Source organism: Pteropus medius, unplaced genomic scaffold (genome assembly GCF_902729225.1).
Source record: "Pteropus medius unplaced genomic scaffold, Ma_sr-lr_union100, whole genome shotgun sequence".
Classification (NCBI taxonomy): Eukaryota; Metazoa; Chordata; class Mammalia; order Chiroptera; family Pteropodidae; genus Pteropus; species Pteropus medius.
Window position 1 is genome coordinate 27,668,752 of NW_024354502.1, and position 14,537 is coordinate 27,683,288.

Here is a 14,537-nt window from a genome sequence, read left to right on the forward strand (position 1 = left end):
AGCCCTGAGGGCTTAATGACCCTCTTTGTAACTGAGAAATGATTCTTGATATATTAATCTATAGATAAATGATATACTGGATTAATTGCCTTGGGTTGATAGCTGGAGGAATTGTTTTGGACAACACTAAAGGTGTGAATTTATGTCTTAATTTTATTTTTAGTCTTGCTAAATAAAATGAGTCTTTGTATTTACTTTTATTAAAGTAAATTTAGCAATAGCTAATATTAGAATAGGTAATATAAAGAAATAAAACATCCCTTCCCAGGAAATTGAGTATAAAATCACCCAAAAAATATATTTGGATGAATATGTATCCCCATTATCAATGTAGAAACACTAAACAACTAATTTGTGAACATGGCATAATTCTTGGTAGGTGCTATAAAGATTTATCATTTTAAAGAATCCATACACCACTGCATTTCTGCTCTAGAAGGCAGAGGTAATCTTCAGTTGACCCAAAACTCATTATGATATCAATTCAATGAGAAAGTCTCAGTCTCTACTTTGAAAAAAATGCCCAGCCTACGATTCCTAAATAAAATACAGGATGCCCAGTTAAATTTAATTTCATATAAACAATGAATAATTTTAGCATAAGTATCTTCCAAATATTGCAAAAGACATACTTGTACAAAAAAAGTTATTTATTGTTTATATGAAATTAACATTTAACTGAATATCCTGTATTTTCATTTGCTTAATCCGGCAACCATAGCCTCGGATTTCTGAAGTGTTTTAATGGTGCTCCCAAACTTTCTCTATTGGTTTGAGGACCTACTACACCAATAATATGGACTTACAATTAAATAGGCAAGTTAAAAATGTAGATACTGGAGTTAGACTGCCAAGATTCAAATCTCTTCTCTTACACTTCCAAGGTATTAGGTCTTGAATAAATTATTTAACCTCTCTGGGCCTCAGTTTCTTCATCTGTAAAATGGGTCAAGTAGATTAAATGAAATAATGCACATTAAGGGGTTAGCACCATGCCTAGCATGTATGTGTTCAAAAATAATTTATTTTCAATTATCTAGAAAAACAGGCTAGAAAGTACACAACTATTAAGTGGGTACCACTAAGTGGAAAATCAGACAGATGTGATAACAATAAGATTACAGATAAGGGTAGCACACAGAAGAAGAAGGGAATGACGTTGCAATGCAGCAAACGTTGCAGTGCGGCATAGCTCTACAGAAACAGCATGTAGAAGAAAATAAGCTGGTTTGCCCCTGTTGAGTCCGAATTGCTAAGTTCTGGGCTCTAATTAGAAAAAGAGTTGAAAAAGCTAGAGAGAAAACAAAATGTTAAAACCAAAAGAAAAATAGTTTAAAAAAGCTCATGGGTCTACCCCAGAAAAGGCAGAAGGGAATTTTAACAACCTTACACTTATAAAAGTTACATAATGGTTGGCTAGGTATTTTCTAGCTCCTCAGAGACCAAAGTAGAGGAAATTAGCGTGCAGAATACAGTATTTTTAAAGATTTTACTTAAGACTGGCCAAAATTTGAAATGGGGAAAAGTGGTTATCTGCAAATAGAAAATAAATAAATTCAGGGATTAGCATAGACAACATTTTTTTCTTTGATGGTCTTCAGAAACTGAGGAGATTCTATGCTGTTTGGGGTAGTTTAAATGTTATTCTTTCTATATGAAAGATCAAATGATCTCTAAAGGTCCTCTCCAGGTCTAGGGTTCTAGAATCCATATTGACATTTCAAAAGCCAAATGTGACAGCATGTTTGCAGAAGGATTGCTGTCATGGCTACTCTAGTTGAATTCATTTAAACTGGGACATAGGCACTATTTCTCCATTTCTCTTCAGAGCCAAGTAACCAGGCAACAGTAATTTTCTATTTTATCTTTTTTTTATTCCCCAAAAAGGATCACAGTAAGCTCGGAAGGAAACAATTTTAAAATCCATAAATGTTTTTCTCATAATTCAGGGCCTTATACTATACTACAGGGTGAATGTTTTAAAAGCTTGACAGAATTTATGGTGAATAAGTATACTAGGTTTTAGATTTACAAAATCTGTTCCTCTGGATATTTGGCTTTTAATCTTTCTCTTTTCTCTGTTGTCCTTGCAAGCTATTGGAGAAATTTAAAGACAATTACTGGTGATGAAGTGATTTTGGACTTGCATTTTTTCAAGGATTAGGTAATAAGGAAGGATGAAAGGTCAAATTAGATGGTTGATGTCCCAGGAAGAAAAAGAGAAGAAAGTAAAAAAGAAAATAAGGAGAAAAAAGCAGAATGAAGTCGATTCTAAAGCACAGCTAAGAAGAAACTGGAAAATGTGAAATGAAAATGGGACTGTAGTCACCATGATCTTTTTGTCCTTATTTCCATTTTCATAAGAGTCATAGAATGTTAGAGATAAAAAGCGTCTCAGAAATGAATCCACTCATCCAAGTTCATGTCTTACTCATCTTGGTCTCCCCCAAGGTACCTTTACAGAGGAATACCTTAATAAATGTTGACTAAATGGATAACTGTGGGGCAGGAGGACTCAATTCATTGAACACTTACTTGTACCTGTTTGGGGGGAGCACTCTTCTAAGTGTGTTATACAATATCTTGATCTTTACTGCAAGCTCTGAAGAAGATATTGACTCTATTTTATAAATGAAAAACAGAAGTTTGGTTACTTATCCAAGATCACAGTTTAATGATGAAACCAGGATTCAACTTGTGTCACTCCTGTGCCACCTCTACCCAATCTTGCCAGCACTACCATAATTGGTTTGAAATTTTAAATCATTCTTCCAAGACCTTTCTGGGAGCCACACACACATATATGCCATGATGGTGGAGGTAGGGAGCTGACTATAACTCAAAGAGACCCGACCTATTAAAGGAAGATACACCTACTTGTTGTCATACTCGCCTATCACCTGGATTACATATCCTTTAGATCTATGAAGTATTGATAGTTTAAATGTTTTCCAAATAGCCTATCACTTTGTTTCATACTCACCCAATACTTCCTATAGACATCCCTGCACCATGATCCCCATTGCTGTAACCTCCTTGTTCCTCCCACCACTGACTGATGGCTAGCACCTTCCAACTTTGTATCGCTATAGCAAACATCTATTCATACTGTGAAGGGCCATTCTAGTCATTTTTTAATTTTTATCACTTTGGCAGGAATAGAAATTATCAAGTCCAGAGGCGTTTGAACACAATTACTTCTAATGTCTTTGACAACCCTAGTCTACAGATAACCAGTTATGTGTACCTGCTAAATGAAGACTTCCCAAAAAGAAGTCCTTGATGACATTCTGCTCAAAGTGATTTTGTTGGAGTAGAACACATGAAATTCCATCTCAGGCCCTGGAGTCTGGAAAGACAATGAAGAAGAAAGTTTACCTTTGCTTTCCAGTTACTCCTCAAGACAACCTGGAGAATAAACTTTAGCTCTTTCTCCAAAATAATAGCATCCTACTTTATTAAGTTGAATTAATGTTTAAGAATCAACAGTAGAGCCAAAAGTCCTTTCCTTAACAAAACTGATCTCTACCTGCCCACAGCACCTACTACTTCACCACCTGAAAAATGCAATATTTTACTGTGTTAGTCTCTACTGTCTGGCTCTACATGACGTTTATGACCTTCATTTTGCCCAGAGCTGAACAAGAGAAGACTCGAGAATTGGACTGAATATGCGCTGAGCTCATGCTAGACTAAAGCTGCCTGTGCGCTCCTACAAGGTAGCACTAACCACAGGTGGCTACTGACTGCTTGAAGTATGGATAGCCAGAACTGAGACATGTTGTAAATCAAAACTACGTTGGATTTTGGAAACTAAGTAGGATTAAAAGAAATTAAAATATCTCATTTGACGTTTATCTAATGGTTACATGTTGACATCTTATTTTGGATATATTGAGTTAAGTAAAATGTATCCTTAAAGTTTTTACTTTGTGCTTGTTCGAAATTTTTAAATTACATATATGGACCACATATTTCTATTGGACGGCAGTGGTCTAAAGGATGACAAGATGAAAATAACCATACATTGGAATAATGCTGGGTCTTTTATATCTCTTAACGGTTCATCACAAGAATATCTGAGCTACTAAAGTGATGTCCCCGGTTCTAGCGGGTTCTAATCCTGGTACCTGCGCACGCACAGAAATCTTGGTTGATAGTTCTTTGAAAGCCAGGAATAGGACCCCGAGAACAGGCTGCGTTTTTGCGTCAGGAAAATCCCCACTGCGGCGGCAGTGCTCAGGCGGCACTGGAACGACTCCATGAGGGCCCTGCATCCTCGCCCCTGCGCCCAGCGATCCGCCAGGCAGTCCATGGCGACCTCCCCAAGATGGCCGCCGCCAAGGGGCGGGGCCGTCCGCTAGCCCGCCTTCGCCCCGCCCCCCGCTCTGCCCGGCGTCGATTGGGTGAGACGATTCGGTACTGAGCACCGATTGGGCCATACGGAGACGTGAGGTGGGCGGGACCGGAAGGTGGTCTCAGGCCGGGGGTGCTCGAATCTGGGGCTCAACGTTGGTCTCTTGGGAATGTGGAGAGCTGGCAGCATGTCGGCGGAGCTGGGAGTCGCGTTCGCTCTGCTGGCAGTGAACGAGCGCGTGCAGCAGGCAGTGGCGCGGCGGCCGCGGGTGAGGAAGGGCACGGCATGGCGGCTGCTTTGAGGAAGGGGACACTTGCGTGGGAATAGGTCGTCACGGTGACGCAGAGGGCTATCCTGGAGGGGCGGGACCCGTCCGCCGCCTTGGCATTAGCACGGGTTGCAGAGCCCCCAAGAGGTAGCTAAGGGTTTTCCTAGTGACCTCAGATGTATCAGTCAGGTTTTCTGGAGGTTGGCTTAGTTGGAGCAGAGGGTATCCGCTACCCCGGGAAATGACTAGTCTCCAGGCATCGCGTCCTTTTGCCCATCCTGCTTCGTGTAAGGATCAATAACGCCAGCGGGCGGGGGAAGGACGAGGCCTGTGCCAGCAGCTGTAGGAGAAAATTTCCACTACAAGAGCACCCGAAAGGAGGCCAGATCCGCCTGAGATCACGTGTGTGGCAGCGTCTAACAGCTACAAGATTCTCAGTAGATGTCAGTTCCACGCGTAGGCAACGGAGAGAGTAAATCCGCTGGACTTTTGGAGCACCTGAGCTGCACTTGCTCAGTTGGGGCAGGAGGCAACTGATATTTAATTTCCTTAAGAGGAGACTTTTTTCCTTATAGGTATTTCATTTCCTCTTGGAATTTTATCAGACCAAGGGTTAATATCTGCCCCCACCCAGCCACCCAGTGCAAGTTTAAGCCGAATGGTATGGAGACACATTCGTACAGAGAGGTCAAAGAGTTCTCTGACCAAATATCTGTGGTGTCAGAAATCAGAATATTGGCCTGGAGATAGAAGACTTGTATTAGTATAGTCTTTCTTTGGCTACTAGTTAGATGTTACCTTGAACAAGTCACTTAACTACTCTGGCCCTGAGTTTCCTCATCTGCATAGGCAAGAGAATGAGAGCTCTGATTGCTCTGATTCACTCCTAGAGTGAATGTTCTATGATTCTCAATGATTCTCTGAGAAGAAACTAGGGATTTCCCTAATAAACATCACACTGAGAAGTTCTCCCAACATAACTCTCAGTTACATTTGCTGCCTGTTCTACATTTCTGTTTGGAAACCATGAATTCATCAACATGATACTAGGAGTTATGACGTGGTCTCTTAACTTCTGAGGGCAGTAATGAAGCCCTCAGAAGGAAAAGGAACTCTTTGCTAATTGACCTGACTCTTCAAGCCTTTTGAGAATACTGTGATTCTGTAAATATTGCAAAGGACGATGGGATCTATGAAAACAGCTATGTAAGGAGAGGTGGATTTCTTACTCTGTGGATTTGATTGCAGCAGAATGGGGGGAAGCCTTGCTTGCTCTGTAATGGCCGTGAGAACAGGGGTCAGATAGGTCTACTCTGAATCCAGAGTTTTTTTGTGTGTCCCTGCCTCAGTTCCACCACTGGTTCTTGACTAGACTAAACAATAGATTACATAGTTATCTTAAGTGGGCCACTTTTGAAAGTGAATGGGAGCAGTATTAATAATTACACCAGGACTGGAATGAGTTTCCAAAACTGTTAACTATGGGGTTTCAGAATCCAGAAGTCACCTCTTTTCTAGTCATAGAGCAATGCTTTCCCTCAATGAAGTGATTTTTAAACTTCCAACTTTGGTATACAAGAGAATCATCTGGAGAGTTTGTTAAAAAGGAGATTCTCAAACTCCAGCCCCAAAGATTCCAATTCATTAGGTCTGGAGTGGGACCCAGATGAGGCTGATGTAGTTGGTCAAAGACTGCATTTTAAGGAAATATACTGCTTTTACTTACCTGCCTAGCTCTCCTGAGAAATGTCTTTTGCTAGATAGTAAAGTAGCCAACAGATTTAGATGCGATGCATTTGAAAGACAGTTGATCAATATTATTTGATACTGATCTCCCTTGTAGTATTAGAAACATGAAGCTTACCAAATACCAAGTTAAAATCTATACCAATCTATTATACAAGATCTATCTTACAGGACTTACTGGGATAATATTCCCAAACATTCATTCATCTGGCTCTTTCCCTCTTCACAGGATCTCCCGGCCATCCAGCCCCGGCTAGTAGCAGTCAGCAAAACCAAACCTGCAGACATGGTGATTGAGGCTTATAGTCATGGCCAGCGCTCTTTTGGGGAGAACTATGTAAGATCCCTTTTCCAAACTGCCTTTGGAAGAGTCACGTTTGCCAGATTTCTGACTTATCTTTTTAAACCCTTTAGGTTCAAGAACTGCTAGAAAAAGCATCAAATCCTAAAGTAAGTGAATCTCTGAATTCTTGAGTTTGTATCTAATTCTTGGCTCTTCAGTTGACAATTAGACCCATGTTGGTGGTTGAGTTTTAGAGCTGGAGGTTGAGCTGGCAGTAGACGTCTACATTCACCCAATACGAGCCCCCAGTCTTTCTGTTTTTCTTTCTTTATTAAGACTGTAGTTTTCTCCTTTGAGGTATAAGATGGTGATTTTTAAGAGCTTGCTATACTCTTGGATCCTTTTGAGGTTTGAAAACTTTGTTCATTCTTAATGGACAAAATCTGAAAGATGGAGGGAGTTGACAGGAACAAGGGAGAGAAAGAACAAAAGTCTTAGATTTTTCTCTCTCCTTAGGAACCTGGGTGAAGATATGATAGTGGTTTACTGCATAGACATGAAAGGTCATAAGGAAGTGTTTAAGGCATTGAGCCAGCAAGGCCTCCATAAAATCTAAATCAAACATGGTTACTTTTTTCTCTTCAGATTCTGTCTTCATGTCCTGAGATCAAATGGCACTTCATTGGCCACCTGCAGAAACAAAATGTCAACAAATTGATGGGTAGGATAAAACTCTAAATATGATCATGTGGTTTTTCTTTTTTAGTTGTTAACGTATTGAATTACATTTATTGATTTTCAAATGTTAAATCAACCCTGCATTCCTGGGGTAGAGTTCACTTGGTCATGAAGTATTATCCTTTTAATATAATGTTGCATTTGATTTGTTAAATATTGCTTATGATTTTTACATCTATTTTCACAAGGGACATTGGTCTGTAGTTTTCCTTTCTTGAAATATCTTTATTTGGATTTCATATCAGGGTAATGCTGGCATCATAGAATGAATTGGGAAGTATTCCCTCCTTCAACCTTTTGTAAGAGTTTGTGTAGAATTGGTATTATCTCTTCCCTGTTTGGTAAACTTTACCAGTGAAGCCTAGAGTTTTCTTTGTGGGAAGGTTTTTAATTATAGTTCCAATTTCATTAGTAGATATAAGGCTATTCACATAATCTGTTTCTTCTTGGGTGAGTTTTGGTACTTAGTGTCTTTCAAGGAATTTGTCCATTTCATTTAAATTAATGAATTTATGGATATGAGGTTGTTCGTAATTCCCCTTATTATCCTTTTAATATCTGTAGAGTCTGTAGTGATGTCAACGCTCTCATTCCTGATATTGGTAATCTATGTCTTTCTTTTTTTTTCCTAATCTATCTGGCTAGAGGTTTATCACTTTTATCAGTCTTCTCAAAGAGCCAGCTTTTGATTTCATCTACTTTTCTCTATTGTTTTATTATTATAATATGTTATCATATAAGCAAAAATAATGGAGGGTTTATAACATATGTAAGAGCAACATACATGACAACAATAGCTTAAAAATAGAAAGGGAGAAATAGAAGTACACTAAGATTCTTAAACTTTATGTGAAGTGGTATAACACCACTTAAAGTTAGACTTTGATAAGTTAATAACACAACAAAAAGTTATAGTAGTAAGTCAGCAAATGAGTTAAAATAGAGTCATAAAAATATGTGAAATGGTATCTCATTGTCATTTTGATTTGCATTTTCCCTGGTGACTAATGAAGTTGAGCATCTTTGCATGTGCTTATTGGCCGTTTGTATATGTTCTTTGGAGAAATATATATTCAAATCCTTTGCTCATTTTTTAACTAGGTTATTTATCCTTTATTCAATAGTACAAGTTCTTTATATATTCTGGGTACCAGAACCTTGTCAGATATATGATTTGCAAATATATTCTCCCATTCCATGGATTGTCTTTTCACTATCTTGATGGTTTCATTTGTAACATCCCAATCCCAGAAAGTGTAAGAACAGAGATGTCATGCCAGAGATGCATTTTTGTTTCCACTAGTTATCCTTTGTTTATTGTAATCTTGACCTGCTTCTCTCAGTTTGAACTGAGATTTAATCAGACCAAGCCTACTATAAGGGATCTCTACAATTATCATCTTCTTGGAGCATATGTATACATGTGCTGCATAATTGTAGTGTGTTACCATTTCTCCTTCTTTGTCTTTGCTGATTGGACAGCCATGGTCTGAAATTCAACTTGTATATCTAGTAAAGCTTTCACATAAGTCTTTTTAGCAGAACTGAGACTTAACTATCTTTTTCCTTTCTCGGTAAATTATTTTTCCATCTATCAAAAGATTCGTCACATGTGGCTTGCTGCTGTAGGATAAGTGAAGAATTACCTTGCCTCTCTCTCATTACAGCTGTCCCCAATCTCTTCATGCTGGAAACAGTGGATTCTATGAAGTTGGCAGACAAAGTCAACAGTTCATGGCAGAAAAAAGGTTCCTCTGAAAGGTTAAAGGTTATGGTCCAGATTAACACCAGTGGAGAAGAGAGTAAGTGACCAGACCTGTATTGAAGATTTTTCTTCCTTTAGGATGGCTGAAGCTCAGGAAGAGTGGCAGGCCTGAGTAACTGATAGCTAAGGTTGTAGAAAGAAATCACAGGCCTTTAAGTAAGATGTGTTTTATACAATCTAGGTGGCACAGTGACGTCCACACCACTCCATACAGTGTTCTTGACTACATCACGATTTGTTATTTCTTAAATTTTGAGGAGACAGACAAGGAAAATCAAGAAAGGGATTGTGACTTTGATCTGAAAATTCCCAGAAGTCACCATCACTCCTGAAAGAGATTGCAAAGTTACATGTATAATACTTCTCAGGTCTTTAAAAATAAATTACTTAGTGTTACATGGGAAGAAAATAGGAAAAAAAAAAAAAATCACTCTGCGCACCAGTCAGTGAATATCTTTTAGGGCTCCGGTTTAACAGTATAACACACTGAACAGAGCGTGGGCTTTGAAATCAAACAGACCTTGGGTTGGAGCTCCACCGCTTTGCAGCTTTGTAACCGAACCCCTCGTACCTCAGTTTCCTTGTCTGACAATGATATCATAATAGTACTTACTGCAGAGGGTGTTTTTAGGATTGAATATGCTAATGTAGCTAAGGCTGTGGGCATAGAACCCTGCACATCTTACTCGTTAGCTATGTGTTAAGAATAAGTGTTTACAGATCAGTTATTTCCTTACAACGATCAGAGCACCAGTGTTCACCAAATCTTAGCATGAAGGAACACAGTATAGGCATCTGTTTTCCAGATGGGCCCTGGAGTCAAGCTACCTGGGTTCAGGTCTCAGTTTCACAATTCCTAGTTGTGTGATGTTGAAAAAGGTCCTAAGCTTCCCTGTGCCTCAGTTCCCTCATGTTTAGAATGGAGATAGTAAGAGTACTTACTTCATAAAGTTATTATATTAAATGAAAAGCTCTTAGAATTTGCCACATGTGCCTAGCACGTAAGTATTCAGTAAATTTTAACAATTATTGTATATACATGCACAGATTATACATTACATTATCAATATAGATAAATCTGAAATTGACTCCAGATAAATCTATTACATCATTTCTTGATAGTTAGCTGTAACTTGCCCTAATAAGATTGAAGTGAGTATTCTTAGCTTCTCTATTTGATAAGTGAAAGAAAGACAGTATCAGTAATCCTTATAACTGCATAACAAATAATCATTTTCTTCAGAGTCCTCCTCTTGTTAATTAGCAAGTTCAGTTAAATTTTATAAATATATAGTTAAAACTGTGTAATACAGACTTAATTTTCAAGGGTTTTTTTTTTTAATAATTCTAGTAATAAATTAATAAAACTATAGAAATACCAGACTTGAAAAAATAATTCTTAGATTAATCTGTCATTTTGGCAATGTGAATCTTCTTAGTGTTCCAAGAAAAGCAATATTTTTTCTTTTCCCTCTACTCTAGCTGTTTTCGGCTCAAATATTGAGGTATTTCTTCCTTGAGAAATTCAGAACCTGACCAGAATAGGAAAAACATAGACAGAAACCTCAAATATAAAGTTAACTCTTTTGGACTTGAGGACAAATTCTTTCCAGAGGTCTTTTTGTCTGAGGGTCACCCCCTCTATTAAAAGGAAGAGATGAAAATGGAACCTTTCTCTGGCAACTTAAAACATTTTGCTATAAATGTCTTCTGTTTCTTTTTGTGAAGGTAAACATGGCCTTCTACCTTCAGAGACAGTAGCCATGGTGGAACACATAAATACCAAGTGCCCCAGCCTGGAATTTGTGGGGCTGATGACCATAGGAAGCTTTGGGCATGATCTTAGTCAAGGACCAAATCCAGACTTCCAGGTACTGGGGGCCAGGTATGGGGGGATTGCTCACATGCTAAAGAAGCGTCTTAGGGAAGTGCTGTTGCAGGGCTGACTATTGCAGTAAACTTCAAAGATATCCCAGATGCTGCCTGTCAGGTATTATAACCTTGTTCTGAACTCTTCTCAATAGGAAAAAACATGTTCCTGAACCCTCATAGACCTTTCTCAACTCATTTTGAACCTGGCTAAAACACAGTCTTTAGAGAAAATGAGCTCTTTATTTTTTCTGGTAATTTTCTTAAAAGGGTGAATTTGCTAAAAACTCTTTCAGTAACTGCTGGCAATTTCGACAGCCCTCGAAACCATGAGAAATAAGTAATCTTTGTCAGAGATGTTGAGATTTGGTGACTTTCAGGCATCCTAGAGAGGCAGGAATAAAATAGGTATCACACTTGTCTTTCTGTCAGATGTTATTGTCTCTCCGGGAAGAGCTATGTAAAAAACTGAACATCACTGCTGACCAGGTTGAGCTGAGCATGGGCATGTCCATGGACTTCCAGCATGCGGTAAGTGTCCTTCTGGGTACCATTGCCTGCCTCAATGATAAGGTCCAAAAGGCCACAGCAAGAATCAGTTTTTGCTTGAGAAAGCTTTGAAAAATCTGACTGAGCAATGGAGCACCTTATTGTAGTAGTTCTCAACTATTCTAACATCCCCCCCCCTTCTTTTTTTAAATGAAATGTGTAGAAATTGTAGCCTGAGACATAATTTTTAAAACTCGATATAATTCCCTAAGTGGAATCTAAAGGAAAATAAGAGGAAATTAAACTATGCTTTTTAAAAAGGCATTTCACTATATAAATGCTGGACATAGATATATGACAAGAAGTCATGAAGTAGTCTGATGCTTAATCTTACATGTAGATTCACCATGAATGCAACAGCTATAAAAATATACTGATATAGGTGTACTATATTGGTAACTCAAATACGTGATTTTCTGGAACAGTAAACTCTATAGAGTTCCAGAAATCAAAGCATAAACTTCCCTCTACATAGACAGTAAGTAGTTGCATTCCTAGAAAATTATGTATATTAAAACAATGCAAAAATACTTTGTGTTTATAAGTAAAATGGAATTAGACTCTGTGCTGAGACAATGATAAAGAGGTGTTTTTATCTACTTGCCTAGGGAACATTAGAAAGGTGTGTGCAATGCAAGGCAACTCCTCATGGTGCTGCTGTATCCCGCACACTGCAGGACGCCTGATTTCCCTCGCCCCTGCCCAGCCAGATTCCCCAGTCACTGTGAAGGCTGAAGAAATCCTGACTTATTTCTGAAACACCCCTTGGAGGTCACATTGCCCCCAAAGAGAACCACTGCCCTTTAGTCTTCTTCAGTTGCATTGTCATTATTCTCACAGAGGTCCCTCGAGAGCCAGAACGGAAGGCATAACTTCAGCATTTGCTGCTGTTCATTATTTTAGACTCAGCCCTGGATACTTTCTCTTTTTTCCCACAGATTGAAGTAGGATCTACGAATGTCCGCATTGGAAGCACCATTTTTGGAGAGCGAGATTACTCAAAGAAGCCTGCCCTGGACAAGTCCGCAGCAGACCTGAAGGCCCCCATAGAAGTAACACAGGCACACTGAGCCAAGGAACAGCCAGCAGTGGCTCACAGCCTGTGGCCCTGTCCAGGAAGACTAACTATGCACCCATCTGGATTTTCATTTTGATATTCCCTAAGTTACAGCACAACCATGCTCTCTTTGTGACCTGGAGAGAGTGCGCTGAGGATTTTGTGTGCTGATGGAAACCTTCTGTATTTAGTATCTGACATAGGGAGCTCGCTTCAAGTAATGGCCTTTGCATTGGATTTGAGAAATCCAGACATTTCTGCAGAACAGATATAAAATCAATAGGCAGGAACTGAGTTCAATATTAAATCCTGCCTGGGAGCACCAACTGACACGTCAATGCCTTTCCCAGGTTAAAATTTGGTCACTGGTGCCTATAATCTCCAAAGTCAGAGGGATTCCCATTTGTCGTTCACTTTAATAGAAAATTCCCTGTGGTTACAGACTCCATACAAACCCCTACTGAGTAATCATCTCTGCTACCCTGGAGGAAGGTGATTTCTTCCCTGCCCCGTAAACCCCCACCTCCCTCCCACCCCACCCCCGCACCCCACTGCCTCGTTTCCACCCTACCCAGTAAATATTTGTCTCTACTCTGGAATAGCAGTACAGGTAACTTCAGGAAATGGCTCAAGTTAATGCTGTAAACCCAAATTGTTGCTAATGAGAGTTTGTGTCATTGGCCACTCTGCAATCTTAACCCTGAAAATTACAGGTTATAACATAAATAGGACTTGAGACTCTCTGACATCCTCCTGTAGGAACAGGACTTTGAGCTTTTTCCCCTGGGTCCTACAGTAATGAGAAGTTAATGATATAATTTCTCCTCCACCATAATCCTCTTTATGGTAATTTCTTATCAAAGACCCGTGAATCTCGTAGCTCCTCAGAAATGAAAGATTCCTTCAAAGCCATTTCAGACTCACAGTTTCAACAAGGCCTGGGTTTGAGGTTCTTGTTCTGAGGAGCACCCACTATATTGATAAGCCAGAATTTTGCAGCTCTTCTTGATTGTTAATAAAGTAGCAAGATATTTTAAAACCAGAAAGCATAATTCTCAGTTATGACAGATAACTTTAGTCGGGGTTGTTATTTTCTAGATGGTTTTTTCTTATTTATTCAAGCCCCAGTCTCTTATTTTATGAAATAACTTTCAGAACGTGAAGCTACAGCTGAATGTAATTTTTAAAACTTCTACCATAATGATTCCTGTACTGTTTCAATCAGAGCTAGAGTGTGATATTCCAGTCTATTAAATAAAAATGTGACTTTGAATTATGTCATCTGTGCCAATTACAAAGCAATTAAAAGATTTATTTTTTATGATCTGGTGTAGTGAGAGTATAACAGAAGAGGGCATTGGAACCAATAAGAAGCAGCCGTGCCTGTCACTGGCGTTGTACCAGCTGGCTTTGGAGAAGGGCTTCCCTTGGGTCACAGATGCAGCCAAAGCCGCACTGTGGATGAAAGAAGGATTCTGAATTTCTAAGAGCAAGAAAATGAAGTGTTGATGGTTCAGAAATTACAAAAATAGAGGTTACCTCTTGATGCAAGAAACTCTTTTAGATTGCCTCTAGATGGCGACATTAGCTAACCTGGGAGGCAAGCACAGGCTCCACGGTCAGCAAATTACCTTGGAAGGGACTCACCCTTAGTCTCTTACGGGTCAGAAACAGGCCAGAGAGGACATGATTTTCCCAAGTGGTAGGGCTGATTGTTACAGAGCTACTAGGTTCTTTCAGATAACCTCGTTTCTTTGCTAACTCAGCTGAGGGTCCTGATGGTGGCTCTAGAGCCCTTTGGGAAAAGTGAAATGGTCTGAGCAATAAAGAGCTCTCTGGCTTGTGCCTAGAGATCGAGAACAATGAAGTAGGTGAGCCATGCGAGGCTGACTCAAACACGTAAAG

The 14,537-nt window shown here is 39.3% G+C and overlaps 1 protein-coding gene and 1 long non-coding RNA gene across 4 annotated transcripts; one reads left to right on the plus strand and one right to left on the minus strand.

Moving 5' to 3' along the window:
• Nucleotides 1-1,004: 1,004 nt before the first annotated feature.
• LOC120595671 (uncharacterized) lies at nt 1,005-4,473 on the minus strand. Of its 2 annotated transcripts, none has more exons than XR_005650933.1 (2): nt 4,143-4,473; nt 1,005-3,349 (listed from the first exon to the last, which is right to left on the minus strand). It is a non-coding gene; the product is annotated as an uncharacterized LOC120595671 (long non-coding RNA). The 2 variants fall into 2 exon arrangements; XR_005650934.1 differs by having other exon boundaries at nt 4,131-4,473.
• Nucleotides 4,455-13,908, plus strand: PLPBP (pyridoxal phosphate binding protein). Of its 2 annotated transcripts, XM_039853941.1 has the most exons (8): nt 4,458-4,625; nt 6,601-6,708; nt 6,786-6,821; nt 7,300-7,375; nt 9,060-9,194; nt 10,886-11,028; nt 11,459-11,557; nt 12,514-13,908. In XM_039853941.1, the coding sequence occupies exons 1-8, from the start codon at nt 4,527-4,529 to the stop codon at nt 12,643-12,645; spliced, it is 828 nt and encodes a 275-aa protein (XP_039709875.1). In that variant the 5' UTR covers nt 4,458-4,526; the 3' UTR covers nt 12,646-13,908. The 2 variants fall into 2 exon arrangements, with proteins under 2 accessions (XP_039709876.1, XP_039709875.1); XM_039853942.1 differs by lacking the exon at nt 11,459-11,557 and having other exon boundaries at nt 4,455-4,625.
• Nucleotides 13,909-14,537: the final 629 nt, after the last annotated feature.

What these genes read in the sequence shown, in the direction of transcription:
- PLPBP (XM_039853941.1), top strand. Translation starts at nt 4,527, where the DNA reads ATGTGGAGAGCTGGCAGCATGTCGGCGGAGCTGGGAGTCGCGTTCGCT. An exon ending in CAGTGGCGCGGCGGCCGCGG is followed by an intron (nt 4,626 to 6,600) that starts GTGAGGAAGGGC and finishes CCCTCTTCACAG; the next exon opens with GATCTCCCGGCCATCCAGCC. An exon ending in GACCAAATCCAGACTTCCAG is followed by an intron (nt 11,029 to 11,458) that starts GTACTGGGGGCC and finishes TCTTTCTGTCAG; the next exon opens with ATGTTATTGTCTCTCCGGGA.